The sequence below is a fragment of the Rousettus aegyptiacus genome, unplaced genomic scaffold (assembly GCF_014176215.1).
Source record: "Rousettus aegyptiacus isolate mRouAeg1 unplaced genomic scaffold, mRouAeg1.p scaffold_m13_p_10, whole genome shotgun sequence".
NCBI classification, from domain to species: domain Eukaryota; kingdom Metazoa; phylum Chordata; class Mammalia; order Chiroptera; family Pteropodidae; genus Rousettus; species Rousettus aegyptiacus.
The window spans coordinates 66,478,421-66,499,393 of record NW_023416285.1 but is presented as its reverse complement, the minus strand read 5'-3'; the positions used below and the strand labels follow the sequence as shown (position 1 = coordinate 66,499,393).

Genomic DNA, 20,973 nt, shown 5'->3' with positions numbered 1-20,973 from the left:
AAACAACCAAAATGTGAACTAGAATTGCCTCTACTTTCTACATTCATTCAAAACTCCTTGTTATCAATTGAAGAGGCTGGAAAGGTTTGAACACAGAGATATCATATATTTAATATATGAACTACAGGAAAGATCTGTTTAAGGGATTGTGAACATTTTAAAAGTAAATAAAACTAATACTAATGTTAGTTTTTAATAAAGTCAATACATATTAACACCACTGGTCATTCACCACTGCCCACATACAAAGGGATAATACAAAAGAATTTGGTACCTGTAAGTCCTGGTTTTTGTTATGCATTTGGGTTGCTTGTTTCCACTGATTTATTAATTGTACCAACATCTTTACAGCATTGTCAAGAAGTGTAGGATGGACGTCAGTCACTTCACGAACAATAAAATAAACAAATCCTGAAAGAACATCCTCTCGCCAATCTGGAAAATCAAGCATTAGTGCCTGCAGTGTGTTGAAAGCCAGAGCACGTAGTTCTTCATCCATATGAATTGTGAGCCTACCAAGAACAAAATTCCATTAGTGAACCTCAAAACCCTTCCAGATTAATCATCTAAAACTTAAAACTAAGAACTTAAAAAATATGTCCTCTTAATTGGTTTGCAAGAAGTATAAAGATAGAAACCAATGTTCACTTTTTGTGCTATATTGATCCTTGTGCTAGTCTGTATTTATTTGTTTAAATTCACATATCAATCTATTAATTAGTATTTTTACTATAATTCAAAATAATAAGTTTGATCATAGTGCAAATTCTGTACTTAAGAAAATACAGATTGACATATCAGAATTACATTTAAAAATACTTTAATTGTTAAAGTACCATGTTATCCTACAATCAATCAAAAATGATATCAAATTATAATATCTTAGCACTATCTCATATTTATTTGATCCTTTACTACCACTGGAAAGGAGATGTTTTATCTCATCATTCCTTTCATGCTGCTGAGGTTTACAGTTAAATATAAAATGGCTGACTGTAAAAAAGGAAATAGAACAAATCAAGATGGAATCATTTTAACTGAAATAATTCTTGAAGGTGGAATGAGAGAAAATTTAGGAACATCATAAATGGGGCGTGTCTAGAAAAAAATGGGGAAAAACATGTTGAAATAACTCATAAACCCTTAAAGGCAGTCTGTCTAAACAAATGAGAGGTAGGTTATATTGAAACAATATGAGGACATGAATATAATGTAACAGAACACGAAAAAGAATGATAAACAAGGAAACCAGAAAAGATAGCTGTAGTAGTGAAGTTACCAGTATATGTCATATGAATAAGAGCTAGTTTCTGATATGAGGCTGAAGAGGATTAGTGATAAACCATACTAAGAAAAATGCATCAGAGTCATAAACAGCCTGAATGAATAAGATAAGTAGGTAATATTAAAAATAAGCCACAATTACATGCTGGAAAGCTGGGAAGACGGAGTTATCTTCAGTGACAGAGGAAGAGAGCTGTGTGATTTAGGGGAAAGGAGATAGAGATATCACAGTCTTCACTGCCAAACTCAGTTTCAGTCTTCACTAAGCCAACCTTCCACTCACAATGAGACCGAAGAGAAAATGTATTACAGCTAGATAGACTTGGGAGTAAGCCACCAAGCAGCAGCAGCTACAGGAGGACATCAGAAATATCATACGGGGTCAGATTAAGGATCTCTAGTATGCTGTCTCTGATAGGGGCCCCCAAGGGAGATACTGTGAGAGAAGATGAATACTATATGATGATGACTTTAAAGGTTATTTCAACATCCTTTAAATCATAAATATGTAAATATCCATCTCATCCCCATCTCTGTGACTCAAAAGTATAGACGCATGGGGAGAAGAACAATGTAGCATGGCTAATTTGAGGCAAGGGAACCAATTAACTTTCCTTAGAGACAGCATACAGATCTACAAATTTACAATGCATCTTTGTTTTGTTGGTTTGCTTGCTTTGTTTTAAAGTAATCAGGATCTGGACATCACAATTGCAAATGAGAATGAGGGCAAAATAGAATAGGCCTTAGAATCTTTCTTTCTGCTGAATGAATTAATAAATGAATATCATAGAGGAAAGAAGCAAAGTAAATAGCAAAGCAAACTGTCATTCACTTTTCAGATGTTTTCTCCTTCACTAAACACCCACATCTCTACCCCTTATAGATGCAATTTTATGTTGGTGAGGGGATATGGGGTTATCAACCACAAAGATGGGGTGAGTTAAACTGAAGTGGGAGGAGCAAGAGTGCTTTCCTAAGGAACAGCATTATAAATAATTTAACTTTTTCCTCTATAATGCTGACATGGACTTGGTAACTGTATAATCTAATTCACAACAAAAATTAAGAGAGAGTGGGAAGGAATGAACTCATTTTATAGTGCAAAGTTTCAAAATAACTCCCTTCCTCAACTCATAATCCTGGAAAGAGATAAATACCATTCTACCTCTGATGCAACAGTTGAGCATAGGGTTGTGCATGGGTATGTGGAATGCTAGGTATTCTCAAGAAAGAGGTAGAAAGGGTTACTGGAGCTGTTTATGAATTGTTTATTCATTGCATATCTAACTTAAGACTTAGTGATAAGTGCCTAACAGCCAGTAAACAACTTTCAGTATAGTCAGTATCACTGCTCTCTGATAGTCACTGTACCCGGTTTTCTATTTGGGGCAGGGCTAGTAAACTATGGCTCAAGGGCCGATCCAGCCAGGCGCCTACTGGATCAGTCATGCCTGCTCCTTTACATGTTGCCTATGACTTCTTTTGCACTAAAAAGGCAGAGACCAGTAGTTGTGACAGAGGCCATAATCTGCAAATCCTAAAATATTTATTATCTGAGCCTTTATAAAGGGGATTCTTAACTACATCAACAAAGTGGGTTTTCAACCTAATTAGGTTTGGGAGCTAGTATTTAAGTTTGGTTCATGTTATTTACTCATTTTATAGATTTATGACATGGCTAACAGAGGAAAGAGAGACAAAAACTTCAACCCTGCAGGTACTGCAATAGAATGAAAAAGTAAAAATGAGACCACCACCCTAGGTGCTAAAGAAGTGATTGCTGGAATAAACACAATAATTAATTGTCTAATGAGTGTCTTCACACACTGATAATGCCCACAGGTTAAGGGATAATGTGTAAGATAAATCTCGGGAAGTATTACTAGATAGAAAGCTAGGGATCTGAAAATTAAGATTTGTAGAGAAATCTAAAAGAATTTTAAAAGTGAAAAATGAGTGAGGAGGATGTGTTTAACGAATCATATAAAACAAAATAGGAGTTTAGAAAGTAAATCAAATAGAAGATTAAAAAGTCTTTATTATTACTCTTTTAGTGATAATAGTAACAGGGCTGTGTTAGAAATTTAAAGGAATCAATAGAGATAAAAATCAACATAGCAAAAAGTCATCTCATTTACCTTGCCAACAATTCAATGAGATCAGTTCTGCTCATACCATCAGGAATCAACCTTGGAATAGCAGCAATACAAGTTCTAAACAAATCAATTTTGGGTTTCCTTTCTCCCCTGAAATATATATCACAATAGGACTTAATAAGTATATCACACATGCTAGACAATGAAAGCAAAGTTAGAAAAATAATGACAGAAAATAGGAGCCCACCCCAGAAAGTTGAGTGTATTTAATATAAAAAGAGCACATACAAATCCAGTAAATAATTATCAGTGTATAAACAAAAAAAAAGAATACAGAGATAATTCAGGGGAAAACACAGTAGGGAAGCAAAAAAGACTTTTGGTAATTATAAAACAAATATTGAAATTATTGTATTTAAATAATAAATATTATTTAGGTTAATTATAATTATTTCAAATTAATAACTTTTAATTAAATTTAACAAAGATGGAATTTTTAATGAATTATTAAATAGTAATTATTAAATAGTAATATTTGGTTATTTGGGGGCTTATAAAATTAAAAATTTTTATTTAATATCATTTACTAACAAGGTTCTTGGAAAACAGACTTTCTCACATACCAGTGTTGGTACTGTCTGTTCTTGTCTTTTTACTTCAGGATTTACAAACACACCCACACACAAATATATGTATTTAAAATTTTTATGTAACAAAATGTTAATTTTTGAAAATCATCTAGTTCCTTCAGAGGCTTGATAACAGTTTAATACTATAGTATTTCCTTCTCATTATTCATGATTTTATATATTTTAATTATCTAACCTCTTAAAATACTGGTTTTTATTTTGGTCTGTATTTCAAAGTGAGGCTTTTAGTTAATTTATCCAAATTGTTCCTCAGTTGGCCAAATAATTCTTTTGTAGAAAAGAATTTGGATGATTTAAATGTTTTGGGCTTACTACCAACTTTTAGAGTTTTTATATAGCCAGTCTATCTTTGCATAGTGACCATATGCATTAATTTCAGTTACCTCAATTCAGTTAAATAATACCAGCTCCAGCATGGTTGAATTTTCAATTATTGCACATTAACTATAAGTAACTGCGTAAACAAGCTTCCTTGTTAGCTCTTCAGTCCACCAATCATGATGTACATAACAGAAGTACATCATAATCTGTGACCAGGCACACCATTTCTTTTAAAGTCTGTTGTGATTGGCCACTGCAATTCAGTCATTTGGTTCACATACAAAATAAGTAGTTGTGCTGCTTCCTTTTCTCCAGTGATAAACTCAGGTTATGTTTTACAAAATTAGATCATCAAAAGGGGAAATGGGCCAATAAAGATTAAAGTAGAGTAAAGAAAGGAAAAGTGCTATCATTAGAAGTGAAATTTGACTCAAATATTAATGGAGTCAAGGAAGAAACAGCCGAAGTGGGAATGTGGACAGTGCCATTGCTGGAGACTCTACACATGCATCAGAGGAACCATGTGAGGGTAAACTTATTGACATAAATGAGGAAAGTGGTTGTGATGAAAAGAATAAAGATTTTCCATATAAAGCAATGTAGGAAAAATTTCACATTAGAGAAACTCTCAGAGGTATTAGTGTATACTAGTATGTAATAACTGTACGTTGAGAGATCTGATATCCAATTTGGTAATCTAAGACCTATAAATGCAGATATTAATACCTAAAAAAAGTTTTCCCTTATACAGAATATGTAGATACTTTTTAGTGAATAAAGGAAGTTATTGGCATAGAATACACTCTTTTGAAGAAGTCCCTAACAATAAGGAAAAAAGATGCTGGAGTGATAAGCAGTGACAAGGGTAGAGGCCAGGGAGGTGGGAGTGGTTGGGATGAGTACTATTTCAAAAAAAATCTATTCATATATTATTCCTATCTTTAGCCCTGATTTCCAGAAGATTTTTAGGTTTTCTTTTTTGTTTATCAGGGTTATGAAAATAAGAGCATTTGTTTGGCTTAATAAACCAACCATGTCCACACACATCTGGGGTAACTAGGATTTATCTATCACTCACACAATAAGTGTAAGGCTTTACCATTGACAACAAACTAGACTGAGATCCAGAATGCCTTTTGCTATCTATACAAGTTCCAATGGCACTTTAAATAATAAAACTGAACATGTGGAAGGAATCACTGTATTAATAATTGTAGCAGATGGCAATATGGAAGAACTCCAGAAGAGAATATAACAAAACAAGTAAGCAAGAATCAGCCACCTATACTCTTTTATAAAAACTGAAATAGCAATAAAGAGAAACAATGTACTACATACGTAATCATATCTTCAGGCTCCTTATTAGACATCTGCACACTAGTCATACACATCGGTCTCCCAACTTCTTTGTCCAAATGTCTGAGAATACTATCTAATGCTTTCCTCACTTGAGGATAGTAAATTGACATTCCTAGGACATGAAACCTCACAGTTATAAAATATCAGGAATTAAATTAAAAAGTTATTTTCTATAAAAAATAAAGGCCTATTAATCTTTAAACAACATTAATTTATTATTGTTACAAAAGAAGCAGTTTCAACTATGAATACTCTTTTCCCTAATGGCCATCCTCAGTATATTGGAGAAAATGCGTAAAAATTATGTACAGAACTAAAATTAATTTGAGAGGACAAAATGCGGTAAACAGTATCATATGAGAAAACAAAGATTTAACCTGAAGAATCTTAGCATGACAACTTATAGATATTATCAAAAATTATTCATTTTTGTATCACTGTATACTGGAATAACAATATAAGGCAAATATGGACATTTTAGATTCAATAAAACTTTTACAAAAGAATATTAAACTGCATCACAAAGTAATATATTTATTCTAGTTAACACTAACCTATGACTTTTGCTTCTTCATCTGTCAAGGTTTTATTGAGAAAAATTTTCTTCACACGAAGAGTATTTCCTGAAGGAAGAATAACTCCTGTTGTTGGCATGGGAGGCTCACCATCTTTCTGCTGCAAACTGTCTGCTATTACAAGGAAGACTCTGAGGCCTATGTTCATTCTCTTCAGAGAAAAATGTTTCAAAATAACGAAGTTAGAGTTACAGAAAAAATTTTTTTCATGTTAAAAATGTCTCATCAAACAGCACTGGGGGATGGGAAAACTAAGACTTTCTGTTTAACATTTTTTAACTAGTCTAGGCACTAGAGTTTGCTTTAATATCAAATTCCCAGATTCTACCCACTCACTTTGGTGGTCAACTGTTTCTCCTACTCTCTACAAAGCTTATTTCAAACCTCCATTCTTCCTCATCCACCTCCTACCATCCCCATCCGTCTCCTCCCCACCAAATGATTTGTTTACTACTTCCCAGAAAGAGAAAAACATCAACTTCTTTCAATCTCTCACTAAAATACACATCAGTCTATTCATATCTGCACCTCTTTTTCCTCTCCTTTGCTCTTGTCAGACTCAAGCGGGTGCTGGTCTTCCAAGTTATTAGATCCCATCTGCTCTTACATTTTCGGGAAATTATACTATTTATTATCCTTCTTTTTGTTGGATCTTCAAAACTTCCTCTTCAACTGAATATACCCCATTTCTCTTAACAATACTCATTTACCTTAATGGAATAAGCCCTCCCCATGTAATGCTTCCCTGAAGCAACTCCCACTCATTAGCGACCACACTGCTCGGTGGGCACTTTTCCTGCATCCTGTTTGATTTTCAGTAGCATGGGACACTGTCAAGTATCCCTTCTCTCCTGAAACACTCCCACTGCTGGCTGTGTCATCTCTGCCAGCATTTCGAGTTTAATGTCCTATATCAGACTGCTTCAAGATGAGTTACTGGCCTGCCTTCTTCTATCATTATGTACTCTTTCCCGAAACAATCGCATATGTTTATACTCATACCAGGTCACCTACCAATTTTAAGCCTGACTGACCCTCAGACCCATTTGACAACACTACTTGGATGTCAAAAAGATGCCTCAGATTTGACATGTTCAAATCAAATGCACTTTCCCCTCAAACTTGATTCTTTCTCAATGTTTCTTTTCTCCAGTAAATCGTCTTTCCATCTGCACTATAGTATGTCACCCCAAGCTGCCATTATCTCTGAGGTACACCACTGGTTTCTAAAGCAGGTACATGCATCCTGCTGGGTGTGCAAGACAGTTCACTGGAATACAGGGAGAAAACAACTTTTATTTACATATTTTTTATTATCTAAATGAGATTTAAAGTTTTAAGCTTTATTCATCTTTATATATGACACAGTACTGGTACCTTCCCTTAGTCTAAATAGCAGATGGTCATGTCACATAATCATAGAAGACAACTTGAAGGAAGTGAGAAAGCTAGCTCCACAATGTACCATAGCTCACAGAGGTGTCCTCATTTATTCATTCTTTCAGAGTATTGCAATTTGTGTGCAGTGATTAAAGGAATTAGTAAATACTTTTATCTGGCTTTAATGAAAATAGCTCTCAAAAGCTTAAAAAGACTTCTTAAAAGAAAATACAGGCTAAAGATAATCATAATAAAGTAAATCATTCTACTCCTAGTATGAGAGTATCAGTGACAAGAAAACTTACTTTAGGAACAAATTTGTTTAATGAAGAAAATATTTTTCAAAATGATGTTCAAAAAATGTCTTTCATTATGTGATTTTCGTTGCTGAAAACCACACTGAACATATATATATAACACTCATGTCTTCTCACTTTAAAAATCTGGAAATAAATATTAACTTATCTTAAAAATCCTATAAATGAGAAGCTTCAATAACTTTCCAACCGATTTATTAACTGAATAAAAATATATCTTAAGATTTGACTATGAGGACCAGCACAATAATTTAAAAGACATTTAAAACACACCTTTATTTGCCTTTTTATATTCTCAAATGTCATTAGATTCCGAAAAGCAATTAGCTTGTAAAATATTTTAAAAACAATCTGAAAATGTAATGTCTACAGAGTGAATCAGAGTTTACCAGAGAAAAATAGGACCATGGAATTAGAAAATAAGATTTTTTTCATCTTATTAAAAATTATTATTTGAACCTCCATCTGGGGAAAAGGATTTTTGTTTTATCTCAACACCTAAAACAATGCCTGACACATTTTAGGTGCTTAATAAATGTTGAATGAATGATATTTATTAACGAAACCTGATGTTTATATTATTTATATTTATATTGTTTCTATTTGTATTTGAAACCTGAGCTCATGTCACAACTTCTAGAAGCCAGCAGAGCTGGCTAACTTAGAAAACTTCCAGTCTTGATTATTTTCTACCATGCCTGAAACTACTATTAAACCAGTCATCAGAAAGGTTAAACGACTTGTCCCTGATCATACTTGTAGTTAGAAGTAGAGCTTCTTACTAAGGATTTGAACCTAAGAGTTCTAATTATAGAAACTGTGCTCTAAGAAAAGGCAATAGAGAATAGTACATTCCTACATATTTTTCTTTACCTCTGGATTAATGGTGAAAGTTTTAGTAGATTTTCCAACACTGAGAAGATCAAATATTATTTCTTTCATTGCAAAATCCAAACGTTCCTAGAAAAAAATAATAAGTCCTTTAAGCTTGCCTCTATATGTTCGGTTATTATGCTAAGAATTATATATATAATGGCAGACACAGGTCTGTGCCTGTAAGAAGTTCACAAATCTAGCTGTATATTAGAAAAATATGTATGAATTATATTTAAAAATATAAGGATAAATATTTTATTTAATTATCAAATGATTTAGTACCCAAACCAAATTAAAAAGTTTTAAGTATTCATTCACCAAAATCATATTCAAACCTAAGTAAAGAAATTTTTCAAAATGATGATGAAAGGAAGTCCCACGAGAAAAGCTGTGCAGCTGACCTGGGGAGCAGTGAGATCAGGCAGGAACAGAAAGGGTGGGGCTACCGAAAGGAAATTCCCAAGGAAAAATTAATGAGATTAACTGCTATTTGAGTGCTAGTGTGAAGTGACTAATCCAAGGGGATGGGCACCTCTGTGGGGTGGGGAGGAGGACAGAGATACAACCTAGAAGCAAAAGTTTTCTGAATACTAGATCTAAAGCACAATTTGCTTTCATTTATCTTACTGACACATTTATATACTTACCTAATTATCATTAGTTCTATGTGTCAATAAATAGAAATGTGTTAATTTTATTTAAATATTTCTTACTTTAAAATAATTACATTATGGACTGCCTAAATCGTCATAGTTTTAGTTCAAAGAGAATGCAATAAATGTTCTGGAATCAAAACATTTTCCTAAGTTGAGGACATAACCCCACCTATGACTTTCCAGGGCTAATGTTCCAAAATGGAATGTGACCAAAACCTTAGATTTGCTCACTCAGCACCCACTTAATCCCCTCTAATAATCCTTCCTGTACTGCAGAGGCTAGAAAGCTAAAATGGTATTTCCCAGGATGCCTTGTAACAATAGACCTCAGGATGTGATTTAGACCCTGCTAAGTGGTATAGTTATGTGAGTCTTTGGGAACTAGTTAACAGGAGGAAGATAAGGAGGACAGAGATGACAAATCTATGTTATTGGTAGGGAGCACGGCAGCAGCATGATTCTAAAGCACCTGTGGTGACTTCCTACTTTGGCAACTATTTGACTGTGGCAGAGGCAGCAGCTTCCTTGATAGTCCAGTTCTGTAGTTACCTCTTAATCATTCAGATTAGTCCTATCAGTGATTCTGTGAACTATTCATATTCCTGAAAAGATCCTTTTGGGTTCAACTAGCTATAGTGGATTCTGATATCTGTACCTAAGAACCTAGGTTAATGCAGATTATAAAAACAAGTTTCAAAAAAATCTTTCAAGATACTCAGGAGGTAATTAGTAAATGGACTAGCAGCAGGGTGATCCTTCCTAACCTATATGCTTCTCCCCGTGGGTCTTCTCTCCTTTTCCAAGTGTGTAGATCAATGATTTAAAATTATTTTGTCATGAAAAATCATCAGCATCTTTTATTTTTTACTCTTTAAAGCATACACATTCATTTTTACTATTCAATATTAACAAATGTTGTATCATGCTTTTAGATGTGTAACAAATTTTAAGACTCCGAATTACTAAAATAGATTACTCTTATAACTGACAAGGGTATATGTATTACGAGGTGAAGCACTCACCTGAGCAATGAACTGAATTATCTTCACAAATATATTGAGAGGCGTATCACGAGGAACCACACTACGTGAACCTTTTGGAAAAAGTGCTGACACTATGCTCATAAGACGACTATAGGAAAAAAAAATATTAGTCATAATGGGATAATGAAATTAACAGAACATTAGCAAACTATTCTTCTTATTCTTCATAAAATGTCCAGAGAATTCATATTCCCCCATAAGCTATCTGTAATGTTAACTAAAATTCCATTAATGTGATTTATTTTTTACTAAAATTTTATTTTAAATACACTTTAAAATGAAGGTACTCACCTTTGAGTTACAGTGTTGCTTTCACATTTTATTCTAATTACATAAACCCACAACAATCTGTACAAAGATTCCAGTGCAACTCGAGACATTTTAGGATCTTTATTCTGTTTAGAACAAAAGAGAATTAAAATAAGCTTATTTATTAAAGTACTTGCAATTATTTAAGATCAAATATATTCTCTCAACAACTAAAAGCCGTCACCTTGTCCTCTTTTTATTCACTCTAAAACAGGTTTAAAAATATAAGTATACAGCTATATATGGTAAGTGTATGTTTGGTATATGTTTGTTAAGTACCGATAGCTCAAAAGCAAGCATAAGTAAAAAAATCTTGGGCTATTCCTTATACTCTTAAAATAAAACAGACATTTGCATTTGTGAAATAATGTAGAATATTACTGAGTGATTAACCTTACAAGAGGAAATATGGAATAGTGGGTTAAGAGTATGGACTCTGAAATTAGGAATGACTGGCCAATCCTCACCCTTGGATACTGTTAAATTGCTTGGCGACACATTTTCCTCATCTCTAAAATGAAATAATATGATACCTACCTCACAGATTCAGGAAGTAATTAAGTGAAAAGCAACTGGAACAATGCCTGGCATAGGTTAAATGTTCAATAAGTGTCAGGTGTTATACTACCAACATTTTATTATGATCAGCATATTATTTAAATTAATATTATTTAGAATCAGAAAAGTATTCCACTTCAATCACAATTTGATCGACTTTTCCTTCATACTAGCTATTATAAAAAGCAAAGTTCTTAAATGATCAGTCACGTAATGAGATTTAATTGTGAATACTTAAAATGTAGCTAATCATCAGGTTTACTAGGAGAAACTCTTAATGTTGGTTGTAGGATACAATGATTGCTATAAAATAGCATTTATTTCATTTGATTAGGGGAATTTCTTATTGTTAAACAATGATTTTATATATAGCAACAGACAAAAGGGAGTTTTTGAACACTAAGTAATTTAGCCATTCTATTTTGTTTTCTTAAGATATAGAATAATGGACATCTACCACACACGATTAAAAGCAATGCAAAAAAAGGTTAACAACTGAGGGTATTTTTACAAAAGACGACCACTAGAAAATGTAATTTTGTACATCTATCTATATAAAGATTTGATATAATTGAGAATGTAGTATCAATTACTCTGCTGGTAAGTCTCAATATCAATCTCTCCCTCCCTTGCCAAATCTATGATTCTAAATTTCAAAAACCCTCCCCAAATAGTTTTCTATTAATTAGTTACATGTAACTAAAGTAACATATACTGTATATATTTTACTAATATAACAACGAAGCTTCCTATGGTACTTTCTTTTCTATCATATTACTTTCTTTTCTATCATTTAAATCCAAGATCTCAAATAACAAAACATGAATTCAATGAGTTTTATGTACACTCCAAATAATACTTTCACAGTATTAAATTATATTTTTAAAATATTAATTAATATATAGTAAAAATATTTAAGTCCAATTCCACGTAAAATTATTCTCATATAAATGATTAATAAAGTTTTTAGATTATTTTAAGTGCTGAAGTATCTAGCATGAAAAGTAAAACTTGATTCTCAAACTTTCCAAGATGGACTACTATATTTACAAAGCAAACTTACTTTATCATGAACAATGCCAAAACAACAAGATGAAAATCAATGATTAATTGTTTACTTGGCCACTACCATGCTGCTATCATGTCCAAATAATAAAAATACCCTAAACTGATCTGAGCCTTCAACAAAGATATATATTTCCCCAGTTACAATTTTGGTCTAATGTGAGGAATTGAATTACCTTAACAAAAATCCAGTAATTTTAATATATAATAAAATTTTGATATGTCAGTCAAATATGCTCTTTGGCAGAAATCTTTAAATGTTTCTTAACTTTTTATCTACTGTGAATCTCCCCAAAATAATTTGTTTAAAACCCAAAACAACAGGATAAGAATTTAAAGCATTACATCAAAATCATATTCAAAATCTAAGCTACTGTCTCCTTCACTTCAATTGAAAACTTTTTAAAGTTTCATTTATAATGGCTAATGTAAATTAAACAGATTATTTTAAAACTGAGAATTCTGATTAAGAGTCAACATTTATTATTACTTCTATCAAATTCATCCTCTTGGGGTCACATTAATATGAAACCTGTAGAATGCTCCTGGTGTGTGTTAATCTTCTCTTATAGTAGGAGAGGCAGGCTTGAATAAATAAATTAGACATGCAGTGCAACAATGGGGTAAAAAAAAAAGCCACACTCGAAGGAGATAAAGCAATATTTTACTTTGTAGCATCGACACAACTCACCTGGAGTGTTTCTATTTGTTTTCTGATACTGTTGTTAGATGGCATCTAAATAAAGCAATGTGAAACAGCAAACATAAACATGAGATGCAGCACATGCATGTTAGATGAAAATAAGCACAAAACAAGACAGCTCCTCACCAAGGTCTCTATTTAGAAGAAATTTGAAATTTTCAAGACAGTGGCCAGAAACACTAAGGGAAAAAATCCTACGTTTGGGCTTCATGGAATACATCTATAGTACCCAAATTGAGAAAAAAATACTTAAAATTTTAACTAATTTTTCCTCTTAAAGCACTGCAGCTGAGTTCAAACAAGTTTAAATTTTTTAAAAGAAAATAAGTATTCATTGTAGGAAAAAAAATCTCCAAATTATTTTTATATAGTATATACTCTTACTAATCCTTTGTCTCTCATTTACTCTTTAGAAACTTTAAAACCATTTTTTACATAATGACCTCAGTTGATATAAAAATAGAGGAATGGGAAACTCCCAAATTATATCCGGAATAAAAATAACAGATTTAACAGTTTCAGTGAAAATAAACTGATGCTCTCTCATGTTATTTATGGGCCTACAGGACTAAAGCCCATTTTTTATGGTCGCCAATTTCAAACACTAGTAGTTTTCAAAAATTGCACAATATCTTAGTGCGCCTTGAAAACATATCACATTTTTTTCTTACGACTCTAGAGAATAATGCCCTTTTAACATCCCAGAATTATAGCCAAAATATTTACTTAAAATATTCAGTACAACAACATTCCTTATAGTACATTAAAAGGTAACATGGGACCAGAAAGAGCAAACATTATGGAACTGGATGGATCTAAATGCAAATCTTATCTCTATCACTTTTTGGCTCCCTAAACATAGGTTATTTATTTATTTTCTTTCATACCCAGATACAGTAAAAATTAAATTAGATACTCTAGAGAAACTAGCATAAAATAAATACTAATAAAATTAATTTTAAGAAGTAGCAGGTCTAATGAATGGAAAACAGATATTTTTTGAAATTATGAGATTACTTGAATCTCAAAACAAAATCAATTTAGGTAAGGCCTTTATCTTAACCTATATTTCTAACATATACATAAAATAAATAAATTATACCTATTACAACAGAAGGTAGTTTTTCCCTGAATGCTTAGTTCCTTACCTCAACTACACAGCGTAGCCACAGTATCTAAAACCTAATAAACAGGAATCAATTCATAAAATTTCTGCTGAATAGAGCCTTAATGTAAGTTAAGGGTTAATGGTTAAGACAACTATATTCCAAATATTCATGCTAAGTGGCTCTTACCTCCTTTAGCCTGGCAGATTGACATAGCCATTAATGAAAATGAACAACATGCCAGAAATATTTAACAGGAGGTAAGGGTTCAAAGAAAATAGAGCACTTTAAATGAAAGCCTTAAGACAAAAAAATAAAGTAAAATAAAGTTAAGGTACTGCGAAAGAATTGCAAATATGTTAGGGGGAAACGTAGATATATAAAAATAATTCCAACGAGCAACAGAAAAGTTTGAATTGTCATGAAACAAAGCAAATTTCCGGGAACACTTAAATGCATGTCTTAAAATACTTTATTAAGAGTATATATAAAAAAAAACGAGCTTCCAATTAAGGTGGCAGAGTAGGTATATGCCATGCTCACCTCCTCCCATGACCACTGCAAAATTAAAACTAAATTACAGAACTCTCATTGAGAATGGCTTGAAATCTAGCTGAATAGAAGTCCTATAACTAAGGATATACAAAAAAGACTACCTCGAGACTGATAGGAGGGGCAAAGATGCTAAACCAGCTGGTTCCGCACCCATATGTGGGAGTTAAAAACTGGGAGGGATATCTAGGCTGCAGAGGACCCGCTGAGGAGTAAGGTGTCCACATTCCATACAGGTTCCCCAGCCCATGGTTCCAGTGCTGGGAAGAGAAATCCCGATGACTTTTGGCTGTGAAAACCATGGAGGATTGTGGCTAAGTGAGAAAAGGGAGACATTCCTCTAAAGGGTCCACACACAGACTTATTTGCTGACAGAGAGTCACTCTGAGCTCCAGCCCTGGGGCAGCAGCTTGAAAGGTTCCAGGGACATGTGGGGAACAATTGAATTGTCTGGCTTCTGGGGGAGGGCTGGAGTGGCAGCTTTCTTCAGACACAAGTGTTGGCAAAAGCCATTCGTCTTTGTTAAGAACTCCTCCCACCAAGTCTGCTCAAGAAGGAGGGCACCATGTCTGAGTCTCCATCATCATCGATAACACCATTTGTCCCATCCTGTGATTCCCAGAGACCTGGCCCACCAAACATTCAGGCCCACCCAAGCCACTTCCAGTAGCTTTTCCATAAAAATGGACTGTCTTGGCTCATGCTGCAGACTTTCCTAAAATCTCTGAAAGGTTTACAAAAGCCAAACAAGTAGCATCTGGCCTTGATGTGTCCTGTACTGCTTGCTGAGCAGCCCCAATCCCAGCACTATCAGCACCAGCCTCAGTTGGCAATTTAGCCTCTTCCAGGCACCTCCAAGCCCAGCACAGAGAGCAACCATCTGCAGATCACTTTGTATCTCATAGCAAATGGCCCTAGTCCAGAGAAAAGGCAGCAGCTAACCTTGGGCTGCACCGGAGTCTCTCCCAGGAGGCCCCAGAACCAACACACTCAGTGGCCAGCTTCAGACCACACTAGAGTACCATCCAACTACCACCACAAAATGACACCCCCAAAGGACAGACTGGGTAGGCACCAAACCTTGCTAAGTGAATCCTGCGCCACGGAGTCAGCCCCTGCACAACAGTTCCACTACCATACTCATGGCCAGTCTTCACAAGCAATCATTGTGAAAGTCAATCTCTCCCACTGACATGCCAACAGCAACCATGGCTCAACTACAACAGGAGAGAATAGGCAACCTATATAAGAAACACACCTGGGACATCCAGCTCTGCTGACCAGGGTGTGCCACTGGGCCCCATAGGACACCTGATATATAAGGCCACTCTACTAAGCCAGGAGACACAGCACCTCTACCTAATACATAGAAACAAAACAGAGAGGTAGCCAAAATGAGGAAACAAAGAGACATTTCCCAAATGAAAAGAATAAAACAAGCTCAAGAAAAAGAACTAAACAAAATAGAGAAAAGAATCTACCAGATGTGGAGTTCAAAACACTGGTTATAAGAATGTTCAATGATCTTCGTGAGACTTCAACAAGGAGAAAACTTAACAATGAGATAGCAAACATAAAAAAGAACCTAAATGAAGACGCAATGACAAAGAACTTCCTTAACTTGGCAATGGAAATAGACATATAAGCCCAAGAAATGCACAGAGTCCTGAACAAGATGAACCCAAACAAGCCCACAACAAGACATATCATAAATAAAATGCCAAAGGTTAAAAACAAAGAGAGAATCTTAAAAGTAGCAAGAGAAAAGCAATTAGTTATCTACAAGGGAGCTCCCATCAGATTGCCAGCTGATTTCTCCACAGGGAATGGCATGAAATATTCAAAGTGATGTCAAGCAGGGACCTACAACAAAGATTACTCTACCCAGCAAATCTATCATTTAGGATTGAAGGGCAGATAAAGAGCTTTTCAGACAAGAATAAGCTAAAGGAGTTCATCAACACCAAACCAGCATTACAAGAAATGTCAAAGGGACTCTTTAAGAAGTAGTAGAAAAAAAAGATCAAAAATATAATTAATAAAATGACAAAAACCACATATCTATCAATAATTATTTCAAATGTGAATAGATTAAATGTTCCAAGCAAACGGAACAGAGTGGCTGAAAGGATAAGAAAACAAAACCCTTACACATGCTGCCTATAAGAAGCTCACATCAGATCAAAATACACACAGACTGAAAGTAAACAGATGGAAAAAGGTATTTCATAAAAATGGAAACAAACAAAAAGGCAGAGCATCAATACTTACACCAGACAAAACAGACTTTAAAACAAGGCTATAACAAGAGACAAAGAAGGACCCAGTAATTCTACTTTTGGGTATTTATCCAAAGAAACCCAAAACACTAATTTGAAGCATTATTTAGAATAGCCAAGGTATGGAGACAACTTGACTGTCCATCAGTGGAGGAAAGGATAAAGAAGTAGTTATATACAATAGAATACTAGCTATAAAAAAGGATAAAATCTTGCCATCTGCCCCAACCAACATGGATGATTCTAGTGGGTATTATGCTAAGTGAAATAAGTCAGACAGAAAAAGACAAACAATAGATGATTCCACTAACATGTGGAATCTAAAAGAAACAAAATAAATGAACAAAGAAAACAGAAATAAACTCACAAATACTGAGAACATTTTGACAGTTGCCATATAGGAGCGGAGTTGAAGGGATAGGTGAAAAAGGGAAAGGGATTAAGAAGTATAAATTGGTGGTTATAAAATAGTCATGGGAATGCAAAGTATGGCATAGGAAATATAATCAAAATATGGTAATAACTATGTATGTTGTCAGATGGGTACTAGATTTATTGGGGTGATCACTTTCTACGTTATATAAATGTCTAATTACTATGTTGCATTCCTGAAACTAATATAATATTGTATGTCAACTGTAATTTAAAAATAAAAAAATATTCTTTTAAAAAGCAGAACTGTATTACCCAGAAAATTACCAATTCTCTTTCAGGACCTCTATCTGTATGAATTTTCAAAATGAGGACAGAAAATAGTATATAATGTAACTGAATAAACAAAAACTTATTTTCTGGTTTTAAGTCATAAAGAGTTTAATTAGCTTGATTTTGTCCTGGAAATTTTTGTATATAAAGCAAAAAGAATATATCAATTCTCATCCAAGCATGAATAATATCAATGTAAATCTAGGAGGAAAATAGCTAAAAATGTTTTTCAAAGACTTCTATTTTCTGTATACCCTACTAAGCAATCAAAGATTATTTTTGAAAATGATGCATGAAATCATGAAAAAGATATATAGGATGTTGTTGTCAAGTGGGTCATTCCTTAAGTGCAAAAAGAAGAGCCAGTCCTACCTCTCACAATACCACATTAGCTGTCACTTAATCTGTCTGTGCCTTGCTTTCATTGTCTTCAAAGGATAAGGTTTCAGTCTTAAACCTAACTTAGAGGAATAACAGGAAGTGAAAGGTCATGTCTTGTAAGAAGATATTTGAATATATTAATGTTATATATTTTATAATATTATACAATATTATATTAGTTTCACCAGTGCAACATAGTATCAACAATATTAAAACCAAGCGTTCACATGACATGCAGATGAGGAACATCCTCATATTCTGTCAGTCATGAACTGTGCTCCTGTGCACGGAAGAAAATGAAATCCTGTTAGATCCTGCTAGTAGAGCACCCTGGGGAGGTAATGGTCCTTCCATCTTTTGTTTTCACTAAAAAGAGAGACAAGACATGGACATGCCACACAATATTAGTAACAACTGTCCCTTGATCTAAAAATCATTTCAGGAGCTTTTACATTCATGTTAATCTAGTACAACATGTTTAGATTTTGCTGGGTATATGTACATTAAATGTGCTATTAGCAATATTTTATTATCAAGCCTTTTATCATATTATTCAGACTTGAGCTAACATTACTGAATTTTTTAAAAACAAAACACAAAATAAGTATCTGGAGAGTTTTATAAGATTAATCGCTTACTCTGTAATTCTAAAGAGATTCTAAAGAGATTTACTGACAAATATTGCCAGATCTAGGATAATATAAACAATAATCATTAAAAATGTACAATTTTGAATTTACAATGTACAAACCAAATTTTCAATCAAAAGTTTATTCATTTCTATAAATGATTCCCTATAGATGAAATGAAGTATGTGTAAGAAAAGGAATGTGGTAAAGTATTACTATTCAAATGTATCAAGAGTATGAAAAGTTTTTTTTATGTACTAGTCAATGTATATGCATAAGTGAACACACTACAGTCACTATTTACAGGTCATAAATAAGATTATGTCTTACCTTTAAATGTGACAAACAGTTCTGTAGGAAAATATGCCAGTTATTTAAAAAAAACTGCTTCTGACTGACACATAAAAGGCAGGTAATTAGTGGATATAGAGCCTGTAGAAGACAGGAAAAACAGAGAATTAACATTTTCATGAGAAAGCACTGGACTTGTGAATTGTATTTCTTTTCTCCTCATAAACAAGGAAACTAAAAAACTCTTATGCAGTTTTTCCATTTGCAATAAGAAATATGATCTTTCAGAGAAATCTAACAAAGAATGACAAAGGGTAAATTTTCTATAAGAACAATTCTTTGACCTATATCATAGCCTCCCTGAGTTAGAACATATTATTTTTCCCTAGAGCCATTACTCCCTCAACTGGCACAGCAGTTATGAACATTGGCCCTGGGATCAGAGGACAGACTGACATTAAAGTTTTAGCTTTTTGTGTGCCAGGTGTCTGACTTCAGTGAGGATACATTAAGAGCTCTAAGCCTCAGTTCTCTAAAATGTAAAGTGGAGAATAATCATCATACATATCCTATACGGTTATGAGGCTTAAAGCAAGGCAAAGGATGCAAAGCACTTAGCTCAATGCCTGGCACTATCCGTGTTTATTATCATTACTATATTTCTATCTTAAGTGGTCAAATATTTATCCAATTCTCTAAACTTTCTCCAAGCTGCATTAAAATTTACAGAGAAATCCCTCAAAGTTATAGGAAATGGTTGGTTATGTAGGGGGGAAAATGCCTTAAATTTCTGAAAAGATATAATTAGACCAACAATGGTTGCTAAATAATCTGATGCTTCAGAATGCAATTTATCATCATGTAAAATAAAGGAATTTGTGGTTTAATACAGGGGTACATTTAACCTTCCTCATACCATAATACATAATTTAAAGTACCTGCTAAGCCAGGCAAATACCTATAATGAAGTCTGAATGATCTATCAAATGCAGAGCTAGTAAAATTAACAATAGCAAGTTCTAAAAAGAGCAGGAGAAAAATATATAAAATTTGCCTTTATATTATACTTTGGATATTTTACAATATCAATTTTTACAATTCTCTTAAATTTCCACTGAATTCATAAATCAATTATTAAAACTCGTAATTGAATATGTAAAGGTTTAAAATGTTTCTCAATACCAATGAATGCTTCTTTCTGGAGCTCAGTTCAAAAGTAGTCTGATAAAGCATCTCCACAAAATTTTTCAAACAAGGAACATTCACTTCATTTTTAACAGCCTAGGTAAAAAGAAATGTAACAAAAAAAATGGTTACAAATGTTAGCTTAAACTATACAAGGATTATAAGAATTTTCTGTAGGTTTGAAATTAGTTAATAATTCACTGAGAATCTCACTGAAGTACAGTACTATTATGTGCCAAATGATCAAATGTTAAGTACATAAGATAAACTTGGTCCCTGCCCTGAGAGAACAGCAGAGAATACAGGCAAGTGAACAGGTATAGCAGAGGCTGTAAGAGGAAATTCTCAGAAGGGGCACCTATGGAAAAACTTCACAAGGAAGTAACATCGAAGCTGAACCCACTATCTCTTATCTGAAATACTACGATAGCCCCCACTGATCTGGCCTTATCTCTCACTACTCTGCCCCCTGCCCTGAGATCAAGCCTCACTAGCTAGTGTCTTTGCCGCTCCTAGAAAAGGATGTTCTTGCTTCAGAATGTCTGCACTTGTTCCTTCTGCCCATAAAGATCTTCCCCGAGATACAGAGTTCCTTTAGTTTTTACTTAACAGTCACCATCTCTTTTAAGGTGGTAGTCCTTCCTAATTAC

The 20,973-nt window shown here is 33.7% G+C and overlaps 1 protein-coding gene across 14 annotated transcripts in view; it reads right to left on the bottom strand.

Annotated features, from left to right (window-relative positions):
• The window catches only part of FRYL (FRY like transcription coactivator), a 228,821-nt gene that overhangs the window by 78,981 nt on the left and 128,867 nt on the right, over positions 1–20,973 (bottom strand). For 10 of the 14 annotated variants that reach the window (XM_016128140.2, XM_016128138.2, XM_016128139.2 and 7 more), the window contains 10 exons: positions 20,321–20,419; positions 19,178–19,279; positions 13,184–13,228; positions 10,852–10,955; positions 10,540–10,648; positions 8,859–8,945; positions 6,268–6,439; positions 5,693–5,825; positions 3,426–3,533; positions 275–512 (listed from right to left, as the gene is read on the bottom strand). In XM_016128140.2, the coding sequence (XP_015983626.2) occupies positions 275–512; positions 3,426–3,533; positions 5,693–5,825; positions 6,268–6,439; positions 8,859–8,945; positions 10,540–10,648; positions 10,852–10,955; positions 13,184–13,228; positions 19,178–19,279; positions 20,321–20,419 (1,197 nt within the window). The remainder of the gene's footprint in view (positions 1–274; positions 513–3,425; positions 3,534–5,692; positions 5,826–6,267; positions 6,440–8,858; positions 8,946–10,539; positions 10,649–10,851; positions 10,956–13,183; positions 13,229–19,177; positions 19,280–20,320; positions 20,420–20,973) is intronic. The other 4 variants (XM_016128142.2, XM_016128136.2, XM_016128137.2 and 1 more) reach the window with 1 other exon arrangement.